The sequence below is a fragment of the Platalea leucorodia genome, assembly GCF_965183815.1.
Source record: "Platalea leucorodia genome assembly, chromosome: 6".
Taxonomy (NCBI): Eukaryota; Metazoa; Chordata; class Aves; order Pelecaniformes; family Threskiornithidae; genus Platalea; species Platalea leucorodia.
The window spans coordinates 37163408-37183113 of NC_138828.1; the positions used below are offsets into that span (position 1 = coordinate 37163408).

Sequence of the window (19706 nt, forward strand, 5' to 3'; positions counted from 1 at the left end):
TGGTAAACAATTTCCGTGATTTTTCCCACCTAGAAAATACCTAGATGTATTTTGTAACAAAATTCTGACCCTTGATTAAGTCCCCAAATGAATGATCCTGATTAAATGATCCTGATTAGAAAGAAAACAACCTGCCACTTTCAGATGGGGATGTTATCCTCATACCAAAAATTTTCCTCTTCTGTGTGAAAAGGAAGAAATCCGTACCAACTGCTGCTTACAGTCAACAATTTTTACTGTTGCTGGTTAATCACTTCCACTGACAAGCAATACTAGGTTTAGAAGCACAGAAGTTCTTATCTTTCCAAAGATAAGATTTAAATGTTTCAGTGGATTCAATGCAGTCTTTTTCTTAAAAAAACCCTCTGAAGCTTACACACGCCTGTCACAATAACCTGGATGACATTGTAAAAGTTTTGGGGTTGCATTGTATAAAATGTTATTTAACATCTTGTATTGGAAATTATTTTTTCAGCATTATCCAGAAAAGAGGGGACCTCTATGAATAGCCTCTTCAATCATGACATTTAAAAACCCCTTTATCCTATTAGCAGAGGTAGCCACAAAGACATTTGTTGGCAGCTGTCCATCTAGGGAGGGCTTTTGATTTGATTTGATTTGATTTGATCTTTTTACTGCCTGTGCTTTCCACAAGATTCTCTGCCATTCTTGCCATAGCAGCACTCAATATTTGGAAATTCTATTGTCGTTTTCTAGTTTATTTTAATTCCCTTTCGTAAATCTGTGTCAAAGGGCGTAGAGGATACACAGCTACAATGTCTACCATTACTATGTGCTCAGGAGCACGGAACAGAGCCTTACTTTTGAAAATAGATGGTTCTACTCAGGCTTTGACAGGACCAGTAGAAAACAACTAGAAGGAAAGACCTGAAGAAAGCAAGCTTCATTAATCTACAGAAAAGTTTCCTCTGCCTTGAAATTAGCACAGACACTGAGAGGTACTGTGTGCATGAAGGTAAAAAAATACATTTCTAAAGGACTTTGACATTATTTCGCTATGTAAATCTCATTGGACTTTGAACCACTTTGCAGTGCTTTTGAAACTAAATTGCAGAATATCCTGATTCCAGCTGCTAAATACAGAAAATTGAAGATAGATGTGATCAAAGTTTAGTAAAATCAACAAAGTGCTTTTCAGAACTGACAGCAGTCTAAATTACCTAATTAAATTAGAGGATGCAATTAAAAGAAAAAAGCCTTATATTTTTGAGTAGTCCTTTTCATCCTTTGGTCCTTCAAATGACTTACTTTACAAATGCTTGAGAGTCAAGAGATCTGTTAACCAAAGCAGACAAAGTTGTAATACAGGAAAACAGTTCTAACTTACCACTTTTTTTACTAGGTCACCACTGTTGGGTTTTCCAACTGTGATATCAGAGGTGTTCCCAATAGGCTTTTCAGCAGGAAGTGGCGGAGGGCTATGCAGGATTTCATTTAAAGCTGTAAAAAACCCCAAAAGTTCCCAAATGAAAGTCTAATTAATAGCTTCTTTACATGAACCAACAATAGGTAAGGGAATCCACCTGGGTTTGGGGCATTTTTTTGTGAATGCAACTTCCTTCCTCAAAGCCAGAGCAGCCAATGGGCAGGACCACTTAAAGACTAGTGAAGAGAAAAGGGACGTGAAGGGAACATTGCAACTCTGAGGTTGACTTCAGGAGTACTTCCCATCCTGCATAACGGATCTTCACTTTACTCTCAGGACATCAGCAAGTTAGTTATTCTAGGGTTTCAGGGTTTCAGCTGCAATACTTGAATATTAGACGAGTAGAAGAATTTCTGCCCCTGGGAATGTCAGACTCATTACTGGATACCCTGAAACACCATCACCATCTCTCAGCCACATTTCTAAACTGGCTCACTTTTTTCAGCTGTCAGCTCCTGGAATATCCTCCAGGCTGGAAAACAGCTGAGGGTTATTTCAAGTAACCCTGAAAGATCAGGAGACTTGGATGGAAGAATCTTCAGAAAGGTAAAGGCAAGAAAAGAAACCATTGGCTGCTACAAAATTCAGGGTCACAGAAAGAAAACAGAGATGGAAGCTCCCCAGTAGTCTTTACAGAGCTAAGCAAATTTGGGACACGGAAGAGAAAACAGTACAGTTGTTACTAGGGAAGAGTGATGATGTTCTCAGTCTCAATAAAGAACACAAAAACCTGCTAATTATATGACATTTGCTTTCAACGTCTCTGCCATTGAAACCTGGGAAGCACTTGGACAGGTTTTGCCAGCATATTTACCAATCATTTTGTCTTTATATATTGGAACCTTGCCATCTATTTTACAATGTATTTGTATACCAAGAAAATTAATTTCATACAAAGAACTTCAGGCACTTAAGCTCTTCTGACTTCCTGCCAGTCTTGGAGTTATGTAAATATATGTGTAGACAGCCTGGACATTTATTGATGACAAAAAAAGAGGAGAGATTCTAGCCAAATGAAAACTTTCAGTTGTTCATTTCATGAAAAGTACTCTCAACAAAGAAACAACACATAGGAAGGAGAAGTGTTGTTTGGTTTTGACACCTCAGTTGCATTACTATGATCTAAAACACTGGTGTGGTGTTTTAAAATGGATCAGTTCAAGGATAAATCCCTTATTTTTAGGAGCAGGTCACAGTTACCTTATTGGCAGTGACCAAGCACAGGGAAAAGAAGTTAGTGAAATCATCACTCTTCTAAGCTAGTATGATGGATGAAAAGTAAAAGCAATACCTGACAGTAATTGCAAGAGAAATCTTCTCTTATCATACCTTACTGATACATAAAAAGCACAAGAGATTTATTTATTCACACCACTTCAAGTCTTGATATATACACAGATGGCTTAATTTCCTTGCCTTTACTCTTTATAAGACCAAAATTAAAGGAAATAAAGGGGGGGGGGGGGGGGAGGAGAACAACAAAACAAGAACTAGAAGGCAGGTGTTATTTTCAGTGATTTCTAAGTGCAATAACTGAAGTGGAAGTTTAATGCTTCCTTTCTAATCACATCTTGACAAAAATGCTAATGCAAAATGATTGCTTTACTGGAGTTCAAATTCTTAAGCATCCAGCTCTGTCCCCTTTTTGGTAGTGCTGGCTGGGAGTTTTTTTTGTTTATTGGGGTTTTTCTTTTTGGTTTGTGCTCGTTCCTGACAGAATTAATCTCCCTCCATACTCATGATGGTGAAAGACCCCTTGGTACTGAGACCATGTGGCCCTCTTACAAGGTAAATCCTACTATATCCATGTTATACCTTGACCCAGTTGTACTTCTCTCATTTTTTAACTTTTAACAGCTTACATTTCTGCAGCAGCTCCTATCTGACAAAAGTCTACTCTGCTTTCTTGGAACCTGCTTCTGTTCCTCCACATCCCATTAATCTTCCAGCCACAGCCTCCCTTAAAGCAGTCCTTCAGACCCCTCTGATAATTGTAGCTAAGTAAAGTATGATGAGCAGTCTCCTGTGGAAAGTTCAATTACCACTAGAGAGCAGCAAGGGACCAGTTATCTACAAGTTCAAAATAGAATCCTACTCAGGAAAAAAAAAAAAAGAAAAAGAAAAAAAAATTGTCAGGTCTTTTTTTTTTTTTTAAAAAAAATGGAAATTACAATTTCCTTTGTAAAGAATTATGTCTTGGGTTCTTTACAGTAGTTCGTAAACATATTCATCCAACTGAAAAACCCCTCTTATTTATGATTGGGTATTAACAGAAAGACTTCCTCATAGCTTTATCTTCACTCTTCTTTGCATTTTTAATCATTTCAACTGCATTTCTCGCATATGCAGAGGAAAAGAAAACCTAGTATTTTAGCACTGGGGTGGGTTGGTGGGGGAGCAGGGAACTCAGGAAATAGTGAGAGAAATTCTTGGGAGAAAAGCCACCCAGACATCTAGTTGCTAGAAGCTGGTTCTAAACCTACTCAGTGTAGTAAAACAAGATTTTGATATGTGAGTCTTAAGAGCTATCTTGTGACATTTATGCCTAAGCTTTGAGGATAAAACATAAGGCTAAACACAAACAAGTATGTACTCTAGCATACAATGATCAACACAAAGACCTTGTGGCTCTCTGATAAACTTCCACTCTGAGATATTGTCAGTGTCATTTGTAAAGCTGTAAAGGATTAGACGTGGAAGGCATTAGGGATACAGTAACTGTCAGAAAACTATAGTCAAGACCTTGACACAAAATTGAACACATCAGGTTTTTGCATCCAAGTTCTTTCATGCCTTTTTTATTCCCTCAACTGCTACCAAAATACTATTGCTTAAATGGCCACAGATTTCAAATCTAACAAGGGTCAAGGGAACTTTTTAATGTAAGCTGTGAAAACTATGCTTACATCCCAACTAAGCTGTGTCTGAAGCAAAGATTAATACACTAATGTTGTTCCTTTGACAAGTGGGGGCACTGCTCCCAGGAAGCTTGGGAGCAGCATTACAATATCAGCTGATGTCAGAACAGAAGTCAATTTGACCAAAGGCACAGCTCAGTGAGATGGTTTAGCTGACGAAACAAGCTTGCTTCTGCTGAAAGGGTCTCCTCCAGCTCTTCCCTGCCAGCCTTTAGATTCCCCTCACACACCATTTCACCTCTGATATGCATTAGCTCCATAAGGTTTGAGGGACATCAAACTTAGCACAAGGGAGGGAGCCAGATGAGGTAGCTGGGAGCCAGGGAAGGGGGGAACATGACTCCCAGCTATTTCTCCCTCCCACCACAGCCCTTAGGTTGGCTCCTCTGCCTTGTCAAACTGTACCAAAGGATTCCTTTGGCAGCTAATATAGCTAGTAAACAGCAACTCAATTAGCAAATATTGAGTCCCAGTTAGAATTATTTTCTGACAGAGATTTCTCAGACAATTTGGGAGAAGAACTTACATTTCCCGGGTTTAGCTGGGATCCGGATCACAGTGGGTTTCCGGGCTAAAGCTGGTTGAGCTGTCTGTTCCTTTGCAGGTTCACTTTTGGTGAGAAACTGAAAAGGATCTAAAAGGAAAAAAAAACCCCAACATATTTATTTGTTGAACACTAATCTCTCTGGGTATTGCTTTCATTATTAAGGACATTTATATTTCACGCCCAAGAAAGTAATAAAAAAAAAAAATATAAATCAGGCTGATGCAAATAGTGTGCTCAGCTCTTTGTAAATAACATATCTTTTCTGTACATCTGCATTCATAGTTGACTTAACATAAACATGCTCCAGATGCCTTCTGGGATCATATAAGCCACTGAACAAGAGGAACTGCATTGCTTGGTAATAGGGACCTGAAATCAGGATGGCTTTAGGGAAACGTTTTCAAAGCAGCTGCTCTAATATGCAGACATAGCTGTGAACACATTCGCTAAAAAGTTTTGATCAATAAAATCTTGCCAAAGCTAAACAATCAGCACTGCAGCAGATAAAATGCCTAGAGAAACAAAACAAAACAAAGCATTTAAATATTACTGATTACAAAATGTCTTTGCTGTAGAACAACTAATTCCGTGGAAGATTCTGCATAATTTTGATTATAAACCTGGTGTCATGGGGGAGACTGGTTCGGACCAAGGACGGGGAGTCGTGCCTGAGCTCTGCCCTTGCCTGTATCACTCATTCCTCTACAAGCCTGTCCAATCATTCCATCGGTAAGACAGGAGCGATGTTTTATATGCTTCATAAACTTGAGCACTGGTCTCTTATTAATAGGCATGGGAACATATGTGCATGTAGAAGGCAGCTGCAAAAATACTTGTACATAAATAAAATCCAAATCAATAGGTTCTTTCTCAAGTACACCTTCCATTCGAAGAGCAATACTTCATTTATACCTCTTCTCTGTTGTTACCTTTTCCTCTGACATTACCAAAAACTGCAGTAAAATGCCAACGCTTAACAGTATTGTAAATATGTAAAGTAGAAAACTGGAGAAGCACTCCGGACAATAAATTCTCCATGACACACATTCATAGCCCCAACAACTGAGTTTGATCTCCTCTGGTGGCCTTTTTAGATGTGTAGCTCAATGAGATGTTATTTATGGAGTGTCAGAGTCTCAGAGAAGAAGTATGCTGGGCATCTCTTTAAATTCTTCAGGACTTTTTACAAACACATACCCTTTCCCAAAAGTACCGCCACACTTTCTGATAAAGTTGGAAGCCCTGTGTTTGATAAAGTTTTATCTTCAACACCTATAGAAAACGATTTAAAAAATTATGTAATATGAAGTCATGATTTCTTACAGATAATTTTCGGTAGTATAACATGCTGCAGTTATCAAGACACTAGAAATCTGTGTCTGGGAGTATACCTAAGATTTAAGAAAATCCAGAAATACAGCATTTATTTATGAACAACCTAATTAAAAACCTTTTAGCCTTTTAATTAAAAATGCCTTGGCATTTTTAGAGAGAGGGGAAGAAGACCAAGTACCTCAAGCTCTGGTTGGTTTTTATTTGTTGTTTTTTGTTTGTTTGTTTGTTTGTTTGTTTTACCAAAAATAAGCCCAAAGGAATTTCACAGAAAGAAAACACTGTGTAATATTGAGCTGCTGAATCACAGTGTAATGGACTGCCCTCCGGCATGCACATGGCTTGGTGGTCACAGCTCCCCCAGCCTCTGCTGCCGCTCCCCCTTGCCGGGCACTTCTGCCTGCAGCTGGCAGCCCCCTCTGCCCGTGCCCCCAGCAATCGCCAGCTCCCGCTGCCAGCGTGCAGCTGCAGTAACAGCAGGGACAACGTGCCGCAGGGCCCGTGCATGCTCCCCCCTGCTCAGATGTCCACCTCCCACTAGGTCCTTGCTTAAGGCTCTCTTCATAGGTGTATCCATCACGTACAGGTGTGCCATGGGCGTTTGTGCCATGGTCTCCCTCAAAGTCAAGACATCTACCTGCCTACAGGCTCCCCAGAAATCTGCCTGGGTACCTTCATGACCCATTTTAATCATGAACCAAAGCACATCAATTCCTTCTGTCAGGCTGCTTGTACAACAGCTTTGAGCGTACACTTCAGGTAGGAAGAATCATGACAGGTCAACGATTTGTCTACAGCTAAAGGTATACAGGCTATAGTTAAAAATAAGCTCTGTTACCATCTAGTCAGAAGATGGCTCCATCACGTTGTGCCCAAAGACACTGGCACTTCCAGAAAACAGGCACAGGCAACCCACAATTTTGTAGAAGGTAAGGGTAAAACTAACATCTTGTTTAAGTTATGGATTCGCACTAGTTGGTAAAAGGTTTAGGATTCTTCAGTGAAAGCTGCATCAGAGCAAAGATTTTTCTAGAGGACTTGAAAACACAGACCACAAGAAGGGTTGCAAGCATTCTGGCAGTATGGTCATTACAAGAAACAAAAATCCCACTCTTAGAGCAAGCCTGCAGTTATAATTCTCTTTTATTCCTTTATACCTATGTCTGCTAGCTACGCTGCTAACATTTGAATTGCATTAAAAAAATAAGATTTATCTAATCTTAACTCTTATGCTGGTGTTCAGCATGACTTCAGTGCAGCTGAAAAAAGAAAACCAAGAGCGGGCTTTCTTCTCTCTTTCAGTTATCTGGCAATTCTACGACCGATTTGAGGAGTGACCCTGGCAAGGCAGCCGGGCAGCGGGGCCTCAAAGCTGCACTGGCCCGTTGGGAAGCTGGAGACACAGGGTGAGCAGAGGAAAGGGGAACAGGGCTAAGCCACAGGCTCCTTGACACAGCAGGATCGTAGGGAACACACGGGCACACGGAGCACCTCTCACGGTAAGGTTCTGCAGAGGTTAAGGAAGCTCGGCATGAACAATGAGGAAACAATTTTCCGAAGCCTCCACCTTATAAAACTCTGGACATTGTGAAAACAAGTGAAAATGCTCTAAACACCCAAAATAATCACAGATCTGTATTCTTGTAAATTTATGGGAGATTTTAAATTGTACAAAATTACTGTCAGCTGTTAGTCATTGCTATGCGTAGAAATGGTTTTCTCGACCATTCAACAGTTGGCAGAGGTCTCTAAATCAGTAAATCTGAGAAGTAATTTTTAAGTCTGAGAAAAGTAATTTCTAAGGCTGAGAAAACCATTCGATGAACCTTAGTTTTCCACTCATTATCTTATGTTCAATTATACTGTTGGCACCTCATAATTAGTTTAAAACTCATTACCTTGTTTGTGTTATTCCATTCCCCAGTGCTGGGTTTGCAGCAGAAATTGGCTGAGTAAACGACTGTGCTGCTTTGTGCAATGGGACTGACAACATATCAAATTTTTATGTTGTTTAACAACAATTGGGCATCGTTTGAGCATAATTCACGGAGGTGTGAAAACAGAATTGTTAATATACTCATTTAAAGCTTCTCAGCTCAAGGAAATTAATCTGCAAGGCATTTTTCATAACACGTATCAACAGACTTCTATCGATTTTTTTTTTATTAAACTTTTACAATGATGCTTAAAGCCTGTGTCTTTCTTAGTCTCACTTTTCTACAGCTTCTGTTTCAAAGGTTTATGTGATAACATATATTACTGTGCTTGTTTGCAGGAAAGACAAATGAAAGCTGTGTATTCAAATGTACCGTATGTCATCTTTAACTTTTACCAGTTTAGGAGAGACAGCTTTTTTCCCCACTCTCACTTACCATCCTTGTCTAAAATAAAAAATTAGGAGGTTACAGAGCAAACACTAGGTTTTGCCCGTGTGAGCAGGGCAGATGGATATCCTTCTGAAATATTTATTGGTAGTCTTTAAGTAAGTGGTAGTAAGATGGTAACAGATACCTCAGCAGCAACAAGGGGAATCTCCAAACAAATCAGATGTGGAAAGCTAAAAGCACAGAATAGTAATATCTACTGTGAAGATGCTCAGTCCTGCAAGAATTACTGTCAGTACACGAGAATAACATAGTACGAAAGGTGTTGATGCTGACATTATAACACTTGCCACTACAGAAGTATGCAACTGTGTCTACTTTCAATGTTTAATTAAAAAAACTACATCAGCTGTTAAAGGCAAGGCTCACGCGTTCTCTTCACACAGAACTGTGTTGTTATCAGGATCTTCCAGGAACGGAGAACAGAGCCAAATCGCATCAACAAATGGGTTTTACCTAGTCCCATGAAACCACTCTGGTGTTTGTGGAAGCATACTTAACCCATACTTGGTGGAAGATTTTCAACAACAGGCCCCTCCTCGTAATAAAGCTGGAGATTCAATGGAAACCTGACAGATAACATCCCAAAGAGGAATGGGGTCCATGCTCAAGAAACACTGTGAAACGCTACAACCAAAAGTCTGATGTTCACTCAGATGTTCTAATTCTCAACCTATTTACAACTATAAATAGACATATTAGACAGGTATCCTACTGAAATTCCAGCATCAGTGCTTTTCCCAATCTCAGTTTCACCCAGTATTTTTTCATCACCAAAATTAACAGTTCACTGTTCTTAGAAATGGTATTTCTGACCAAAGGAGAATAATGTGGACTACACCACCTTTCCCAAAATATGCAGTTTGCAGGTCCCTCTGCATGGAAAATTGCCATGATCTGGTCATGACCATATCTTTTAATAGTCTGGGAAACTAAAAAAGAAAAAGGAAAAAAAAGAGAGAGAACAGGATGCAGGCTCTTTCAGGATGTAATCTGTGCATAACCTGAAAGTAAGCTCAGGTGAAACACAGGTTTCTCAGCATTCTCCTAACACTAGGAGAGCAGACCAGGTCACTCAAATAAAAGGAATACAGTATTCAGGAGTAAACTTAGTATGGCTTCAGACTTAAAACTGGAGCAGAGACAAGGAAATCTGCTATCATAACGTTCTAGGATTTCTTTCTCCCCAGTCTACACAGAGGTTTTTCATGACTAGCCCAGTTATTTTGGTAGAGGCTATGAACGGACTGTGTGGTCCTGCTTTATCAAAGATTTATAGTTCATCAGGCCAAGGAGATTTGCTTTACCTGATATGGCACATTTAGTCAAACAGGTACTTGAGCGGGCTGGTAAAAATCTCTTATATGTAACAACCTTTACATATAAGTAGCTTTTCCAATGTGGTTGCCAAAGCATTAGTTTTATTTATGCACCTGCTTATGCTGTTTTATCAAAAGCACACAACACTGAAGCAAGCACACAGTAATTTCAGAAAGTTTTGTCTTGAGGATTCTCTTTACTCCCAGAAACATTATGTCCAGATGCCAAAACAGAAATTTCAAACTTCTCACCCATTAGCAAGATTTTTTAAAAAGAGTTGTGCAAAGACTACAGGACAGGAAGAATTTATCCAGCAACATTCATTGCCACTGAGAGCAGAGAAAATGTAGTGAACTACTTGCATAGGTTTTAGGCATTGCCCCCTGTTCACTGCTGGCATCTGACGGATCACCACAAACAGTAAGGCAACTCAAGGCCAGTGATCACTATTTTTGAGGAATGAGTCCAACCCAAAGAATAAATGATGTTTACAGGATACATGTGGAGTTTGCAGAAGGAGCCTAGCCATCAGTACGACAAAAGTGCACAAAGTCAAAGAATTATGTAGAGTTTGATATTCTCTGGAAAGTACAGGAAAAAAAAAATGCTGAGAGATACAACAGAAGATCCAGCCTAAATGTACTTGTTGAAAATGCAATATGTCCTTAACTGAGCAATGAAATATCTCATCCACAGCGTCAGAAAGTTGGAGAGCAGATAAAATAAAATCTACTACTAGAATAGCAAAATTTCTTGGGCTATTGTAACACTTAATGGCAATACAAGCATTTATGGGGTGGAAAACTGCAGTGCTACATCATACACAGAGACAGATATAAACAGACCTTTTCCGAGCTTTCAACACTTCTTTCTCAAACTGTGGGAATGCCCATACTTACTATCTGTCTGCACCTAAAAGCACAACCGTTTGGTTCATTGCTAGCTTGTCCATACTAGCGAAGGTGATAGTAATTACACCGCCTTTGGCACAAGAGGATTGCTTATACCAGCATGAGCTATTACGTGAGAGTTTCGAGGCTATTCCTTCATCATTAATCTATTTTGCTAGTTGAAGTAAGACTAGGGTAGTTCATATTGCAAGAGCCTTCAGGAGGTCTCTAATCCAATCTCCTGCCCAGAACAGGTCAGCCATGAGGTCATGTTAGAAATTGGTTGCATAACCTGGTCGAACTTTAAAAACTGGTTGCCAGAGGATATTTGGACATACAGTGGATGACAAAAAAAACAAACCCCCAAATTACGCTGGAGATTAAGAAACACAGCCTTGTCCATTCTTGCTGGGTGAATGAATGCTTGTTCACTGGCAAGAGATTCAAGTGCCCCAAAACAGGCAAGTTGGGAATCTCCAAAGCAGAGGACTGGTGATGGAAAGCAGTAGGGCATACAAAATCTTTTTAATGAAACTGTGAAGGTCAAGGGAATTTATAATGTTGTTTAACATACCTATCTATGCTCTTGCAAGACACTCACATGCTTTCAGCAAAGGAAAAAAATAGTTTTATTTATAAACACTTCTTTTAAATAAGCATTTTGTTGTTCTTTGACAATCTTTCTGGTCAAAGGATATTTGCATTTCAAGTATTATTGTAAAACAAACACATCTAATCACCAGAGAAGACAGTTATAATTAAGAACGTTATTACTTGTGTGTTACCACTTAACAGCATCTACAGACATGGAACTCAAAAGCAAATTAATTTTCATTTGACAACCTAAAGGGCTCCTCATCTATTATGTAGCTATGATTTAAAAACCTTACTTGGTTCCTGAAATTAGATATAAGGCCCTCTCCTGTGGTAACAGTGGAATCACTTCCAAGCTCCTTGAAAGCTCCAATTTTTGTTTACTAAGCAAACATCTGTAGTGTCTGAAGAGTTAATGGATGCTTGTTACCACTTCTGCTGGAGATTGCCAACCTTGGAGCAAAACCAACACGACACAGCACAGACCCATACCTCCACTACTCACCCCACAGTAGCATGTCTTCAGGTAAATCTGTTTTTGTCATGGGTTTAAGCCAAATAGCAGACTAAAATGGATGAGACGGCTCACTCTTTTCTGGGGATGATACTTTTGGCAGTAAGTAAAAAAGGAGACAGGTAACTTTAAAATAACCACTAGAAGAGTCATTAGAAGTGACACAGCAGAACCCTAAGAAAAGCTGCATTATCTTGAAGATATGTCTAGCCTAATCTACCAGTTAGAAATACTTCAGTTCTTTTTTTCTTTTCCTTCCTGAGGAAGCAATTAAGAACAAGCAGATGGGCAATATCCCCACAGGAGACAAATTTGGAGTTCCTCAAGCAGCAGTTTTTCTGAATTTACTACAATGTCACACAAATTCCACCATTCATGCCACAAGAAGGAACAATACATATAAATGGACAGTAGCACTGGTTTGGTTGGGGTTTTTTTGCCATACAGGCAGAAATGAACTTTTATACTGCGATGACATATTTAGATAGGTAGGTAGATAGATAGATAAAACAATTAAGAAATGCAGTAGTCATATTACTGTTAGAATTGAAATACACTAATATGATGAAGATATCAAGAGAGAGCTGTCCCCTGCTGGTAAGGGAAGGCTCTCTCTGAAGTACTTTTCAAAGCATTTGGTTTAAATTGAGTTCTGGTGTATCAGGCATAAAGCAACCAGTGAATTATATGCTGTTTTAGAGAGAGAGAAGATCAGGGAGAAGAATAACTCTCCACAAGCAAAAAGGAATTAAAACATTCTAGCACAATCTTCTCCAGGTTTTAATTTAAATATGTGCTTTAAACGCACTGTTACCTTATTTCCTTTGTCCAAAACATGCATTCTCAGAATGTTTAGCAAGCTGGCACACTACATGCTTTAACATAGCAACTAATACAAGTTATAGGTAAAATCATCGATCTTCTGAAGCCATGGAAATTACAGTCAGTTCAACTTGCACTAGGATTTCATTTCCAAGCCTTTGTAAAAATGGATTGGTGAGAAGAGAGACCACCTGACAGATTGCTGAAACTTTTAAGCTTCAGGAACTGCACAAATCCCTTGTTATCAGCTACAGGAGAAATGTAAAAATACCCCAGATGATCCAAAGTATCACAACTGTCATCAAAGCATTAGCACCTCAAGATTTAGAGTCCCAAACAGATGCCTTCACATTCTAAATGACTGACTTGAACAGGAGTAATTTCATTAGGATACAAATGGCTTTGAACATTATCTCTAGCCTTTGAGTCCAAAATTATGGCACTTAAAACTGGCATTGATTTTGGCTGCTGATGAAAGGAGCAGTTCTACAGATTTGTCATTCCTGACTTCTCCTTCCTGGCACTTCCCTTGGGCCAGCCTCAGAGACACGAGTTGGATACAAGGTTCTGCCACAGTTCACCTCTGAATCTCAGAACTGTTGAGCTTCCAAAGCTCCTGCAGACTTCAACTGGCAGAGCAGATGCTGAAAGCTTTGTGTCCTGGTTTCAGCTGGGATAGAGTTAATTTTCTTCTTAGTAGCTTGTCTAGTGTTGTGTTTTGGATTTAGGATGAGAATAATGTTGATGATAACATACTGATGTTTTGGTTCTTGCTGAGTAGAGTTTATACCAGTCAAGGACTTTTCAGCTTCTCGTGCTCTGCCAGGTGCACAAGAAGCTGGGAGGGGGCACAGCCAGGACGGCTGACCCAGACTGGCCAAAGGGCTATGCCATACCATATGACGTCATGGTCAGTATATAAGCTGGGGGAAGAAGGAGGAGGGGGGGGACACGCTCAGAGTGATGGCGTTTATCTTCCCAAGTAACTGTTACACATGATGGAGCCCTGCTTTCCTGAGGATGGCTGCCTGCCGATGAGGAGGAGTGAATGAATTCCTTGTTTTGCTTTGCTTGCGTGTGCGGCTTTTGCTTTACCTATTAAACTGTCTTTATCTCAACCCATGAGTTTTCTCACTTTTACTCTTCTGATTCTCTCCCCCATCCCACGGGGGGGGGGGAGTGAGTGAGCAGCTGTGTGAGGCTTAGTTGCAGGCTGGGGTTAAACCACAACACTTTGAAAGGGATCTCGGTACCCAGAGTCTCTATTTGCACCAGAACGGTTCCCCCTCTCCATATAAGCGGGACAAAGATAAAATCATTAATGTTTGGATAAGGGCAAGTTCACTCTACTAACAGCTGTGCTGTTAGAAATGCTGTCAAACACTGACAAAACCCATGGGATTGCCTGAGGTAAACTTGAAAGAAAATCATCCAGCTAGCTTTGGTAGTTAAACTACCAGTTAAACAGTGACAGTTAAACTGGTGAAACTATAAAGTGGTTTGTTGCCAACACTGTACCTAAGTAATATTCAAATATCTTTCACTAGTGTGGAGATGGTAGCCTTCTGTTAGAGGAAGCTGATGTCTTAGGTCAGTCAACTAAATCGCTGTGAGACTCTGAATTTGTTTTGCCTGTTTCACCTTTTCATTCATATGCTCACTTCAACTTCTGCACCCTCCCCATCATCAACTGAATGCTTCACCTTCTTACTTTCGCATCAGGCATTAGTAGCAGCAGTGATCGATCCGTCCAGTTCTATTTACATCAGTCTAAGTACTAGATGCGTTTCTGCTGTATCAGAAAAAAAATTACGTTTTGTGAACGCTGTAATCTGTGATGTAACACCGCTCTTTGACAAACAAGCTGTTGGTTCTTAGTTTCAAGCACCACTGCATAAAAGCCTTCTTCCTTTCCTAGGGTTGCCATAACAACAAGCAGAGCGCTGTAATTTTGCTAAGTAATGACAATGACTAATATGTAAGAAATGCAAAGGTCTGGGGAACTGGGAGCAAGATGAGAGCTTCTCTTCCTGCCTGTACAAAACATTTTACTGTGGATTCATCTTGCAAATCCTAAGCTGTTCCTATGGGAACATGAGAAATAGCTAGTGTTAGGGCTCTGTGTTGCCTCATTTTTCAGAAAGCCAGAGTTGTTCTTGTGGATGCTTTGTCAAGACACAGCACGGCATTAGTAATCAAGAGTACAGGATATGATCTTGAGCTCACAAATGCCTGCAAAAATCTGGAATGAATCCTAATTTTACAGTGTAATAAAGTGATAATGCTGTCAGACCTTTTTCTCTTTAGTAGGTAAGAAGGGTTGCAGCAAAGATGCCATTTTATTGAATTAATAAAATCATGGACAGGTGAGTCAAGAAGTCTGGAAACTATTACCTGAATAATTCTTCAGTTAACCATGACAATGGAAAGTATTTTCTCCTTAATTAAATCAAGAATAACACCTAGGACACCAACCAGAAAGATGAAGACTGACATTCTTACCACTTCATCATGAAAGCTGTTTTTTCAGGTGATTTTCATTTGGGATCACTCAACCTCTGATTTAACAGAAGAATTAATGTTATTTAATTTTTCCAGGTTGGGTGAAAGGCAGTCTTAGTGTACATAGCCAAAACATCATTTTCCTTTTTATGCACTTTCAAAATGTAAGTATTCTCTTTTCTTGCCTACTACTTACATTTTTCCCTCTGTTTGTTGCATCTAGTAATCAAAATAAAATGACTGAAACTACAAGTTTTACTCTAAACTCACAGAAAACAGAGTCATCCCTCATGCTTTTAACTTTCTTTTAAAACCATCACACGCACAGTGGCTGGGCCACTACTGCAGTTTCCAGACATGATGATCATGACTCTGTTCCCAGCTAGACACTGTCAGTCATACACTTCCTTGACGCAAGTATGAAACGCTTCTCCAGTCACCCTCTACTCCTGCCTCCTTCCAGGCTTGGTACAGCTTCTGCAGTACTCCCGGAATCTGTTAGTCCAAGAAAAAATGGACTTGGATCCATGTTGAACTAATCACCTCTCCTGCAGGATCTTCTGTCGCCTTATTTCACTGCTTTCATAAGCTCCCCTGAGGTCTGTATGTCTGTACATACCAATCTTAACAGTTTAGGGCTTTAAGGGACTTTCTACATTTGCCTTGGGGTTTTTATGTCAGTACAGAGGAGAAACAATAACAAATCAGAACTTCATCTAATGATATAATCCACAAACTGTGAAGAAATCTCATTTGTTACCAATCCTTAACATCGATTTACTGTGACAACTATGCAGTATCTATGCTTCTCTTTTCAGAAAGCCGAGATGTTTAATGATAAATGAGGTTAAAAAAAAAAAAAAGATTAAAAATCACAGTCCCTTAAACAAGCATTTTGTATGACACATCATCTGTTTTAGAGCAGAACTCTCCCTGGATTGCAATGGGGCTGGTAAGCTACATCAGGACATACCTGAATATTAAGAGGGAAAAACCTATTGCTGTAAAATTTAATGACAGCCCAACACCCACCTGTGTCTTAAACTACCTAAAACAGCATTAAAAAATTTGACCCCAAGTGCTTAATGGAATCAAACAAGGTTTATGAAAGGGATGTAGCTGTAGTAATTAATCTGTCCATATGAAATAATTATTTTCACTTATTTGAAAAAATTGAAGTTGTGTAACAAGCATACAGTCACATGACAATACGAAGATAGGAAAGAGAAAATAAGTAGGCACGGGTGAGACGTACAAAGTATCTCAGTACGTTTGACCACAAGTTTCCCTAAATGCAAGAAACATCCCTGCTTCTCTACATGACTAGATTTCCACTACAGAACTTCAGGCACTCAAATAAATTAGTCAGATTAGATGGCGAGAGATAAGATGTCCCAAGTTGCCCAGAGAGAATTGTGATACATTCTGGAGGTGACATCTAGTGTATAACATCAAGTCTTTTATCATTATTTTAGTAAGCACATAATAAATCCAGCAGGCAAGTTCTGAGATTTATATATCCTTGAAACCTCCTGAGTCTCAAAATCCAAGTAATTTCATAATGATCTTGACATAACACAAAACTAAGAATTTCGTACACACACATAAACCCCATCAAGACAGGTAGACATAAGTCACACAGGCATACACCTGCAAAGAGTAACCACAGTGACAGCTTAAAAAAAAATTTCTTCTTACCTGCTGCTGCTTCAGAACTGATGCTATCTTTAACTACAGAAGCTGGACTTAGGGGCAAAACGTCATCATCAAAACTGATCAGATCTCCTTCCACATCTAGTTTATTTTGCAAAGCAGGTGCTGAGGAGTTGGCTGCAGGTGACGATTCCCCTGGAGGCTTGAAAACTTTTTCTTGGGCAGATACGGAAGCCCGTGGGGGAGCAGCAATCGGTTTTAGTGAGGCCAAAGAAAGGGCAGGATTTTCTGCGTAACGTGACTTTTTAGGAACGAGAGGCCTCGGAGCAGGAACAGGAAATTTCTTTTGTCCATCACTGTTCTCTGCAACTGATCCACTCCTTGCATCAAGAAAATCACTACTACTACTTTTAACAAGGCCAGGTTTTGGCTTCTTTGGCAGTTCAGGTTTGGTTACAACACTGCTCCCAACTGCTTCAGCCTGAGGCTGCAATTCCTTGGAAGGTGTCGATTTGCTTTCTGTCCATGCATCCCAGTCTCCTGAAATTCTGCTTACCCCTGGCTTTGGAGCAACTACTGGCTTCTTTGCAGTAACAGATCTTGGGGTGAATGAACGAGGAGCAATTTCTGGCTTTTTTGATAATCCTGAGGTATCATTAGTTCCTTGGGATTCAAAAACTTTGATCCTTGAAACAATACTATTTTGGCTCTTTTCTGTACTCATGCTGTCCATTGCCAAGTGATTGTCTAGTAAGTTATCATCTAAGAGAGATGACTGCTGAATTGGAGGTTGCTGCCCTTTTGTGGTAGACTGGTTCACTACTTCTCCATTGTCTATCTTACTTTCAGTATTTTTGACCACAGGTCTGAGATTGCTTCTTGATCTTGGCTTTGGCACAGGACATATCACAGCATTGGGATTTTCTTGGCACCTCTGACCTTCAGAAATTTCAAAGACTATTAAGGGATTCTCATTTTCTGAAGGAGACCTATTCAGGAGAGATGCAGAAGGCCTAGGAGGTTTAAGAGGACTCTGCCCTGCTAACAGAAAAGAAAAAGTTTCAGTCATCTATTTCAGAACACTTTATTTATGTTATTTTTTGTCAGCCATCAGGATGGTAAACATGATCGTTTTAATTCAGAACTTACTGCTGCTCGTGAAACTGCAGTTCTCTTTCTAAAAGATGAATGAAAAAATATACGAACTCTAGGAAGAAGCCGAAGATTGCTGAAATGCATGGTATCTACACGTTGTGAGTTCAAAACTACTTGTTAGCTTGCAGCATGAGGTGTCATGCAAGCAACATCTAGACCAAAGAATAGTACAGTAATTTCCCTAGCTTGGTCTGCACACTTTTCAATCTGAGTGTGTAACACTGCTGCTATTCTGATTGGGCATCTGAGCTCCTCTGGGCCCAAAGCAATTGCCATTACGGCTGAATCAAACAAAACTTTCAAGATTTAATTATAGTCTGAGCATGAATGCAATGGTAGTTCTTCAGAAGACCGGATTTTTACAGAAATTTACAGCAGTAATCATTCACAGAAATTTAACTGTTATTCATATTAAGTGCTGCACAGACCAATAAAAAAACATCTTCAGGAGACAGAGTAAGGTCTTCATCAATGAAAAATCCAAAACAGCCTCACCTGGATAGCCTGCAGATTCCCAGTGTGTAGGCACACTAGTTTTTACATTACTTCCCGACAAATGGCTGATTAGTTCCTCTGGAAAGTCAGTTTGTGTTGCAGAAGTAGTGGTATGTCTAGGAGCAGCAGCATTATTGTTATTTGTTGTATTGACTTGCACTTGATTGATTTCTTTTATCACCTGCTCATATGATGGTGGAAGCTACAAAACAGAAAGATAAATATTAATGTATGTCCAGATGTGATCCTTTAAAAAAAAAAAAAAAAAAAAGCGTATAAATTTAAAAATAATAAATTAACATATGCAGAGGTAAAGAACACTGTCATAGTCTTTTCTTCAATGTGATGAAAGTCTAAGCAAGCAAAACCTCTGTTCCTCTCTAACTTAACGTGCTTTTTACCTTTGTAAATCAAACACACCTCATATAAATTCACACTCACCTCAGCAGGAATACGCTCATTTCTCCTCCACTGAGCATGAGATGAAGCAGAAGGGAATCCTAATCCCTGAGGAGTGACAGGGCTTGCACCTGGAAACCAGGAGGATGGCCGGAGGGGTTCAGCAGCAACTATTGTAATTTCAGGACGCCTGGAAAAGAAGGCAAAGGGGAATAATTACCTAGAACATTTAAAAATAGTTCTTATAAGTATAAAAGACAAAGGTTTTCTCAGCATGGGAAATCAAAATAGCTCAGGTCTTTTTGATTTAACCAAGATGTTTTTCCATGATTTCAAAGTAACTTACCGGACCTTTCTAACAAGCACTTAGGCTTCCATTCAAAGCACCTAATTAAATGCCTAAGCCAAAAAGTAGGTTTATTGGCTTCAGTGAAATAATTTACGTGCTTAAAGTACTTAAACACAAGTGTAACTCAATTAGATGGAAGAAGTCTTAGTCTTCATGGGATAATGAGAACTAATCATGTGTTTGCCCTTGGCCTGCTACAATGTGAGAACAGTAGGATAGTTAAAACTGCTTCTGGCTGCCTACCTAAAATCTTGTCTATCCTCTGACCTGTAGGGAAACCTCCGACTGTGCTGAAGTGGGGCAGAGCAATCCTCACAAGGCCTTTGGGACAGGGCCTATTTGCTTACAGCATCTAGCACAACAGGGACTTCCATGACAGTTAAGG

At 39.6% G+C, this 19706-nt stretch overlaps 1 protein-coding gene across 1 annotated transcript in view; it reads right to left on the reverse strand.

Moving 5' to 3' along the window:
* SH3D19 (SH3 domain containing 19) overlaps positions 1 to 19706 on the reverse strand; it is an 82964-nt gene that overhangs the window by 14770 nt on the left and 48488 nt on the right. The window contains exons 5-9 of the mRNA XM_082316035.1: positions 19015 to 19162; positions 18574 to 18775; positions 16969 to 17961; positions 4892 to 4999; positions 1349 to 1461 (exon numbers count right to left, since the gene is read on the reverse strand). Coding sequence (XP_082172161.1) covers positions 1349 to 1461; positions 4892 to 4999; positions 16969 to 17961; positions 18574 to 18775; positions 19015 to 19162 — 1564 coding nt within the window. The remainder of the gene's footprint in view (positions 1 to 1348; positions 1462 to 4891; positions 5000 to 16968; positions 17962 to 18573; positions 18776 to 19014; positions 19163 to 19706) is intronic.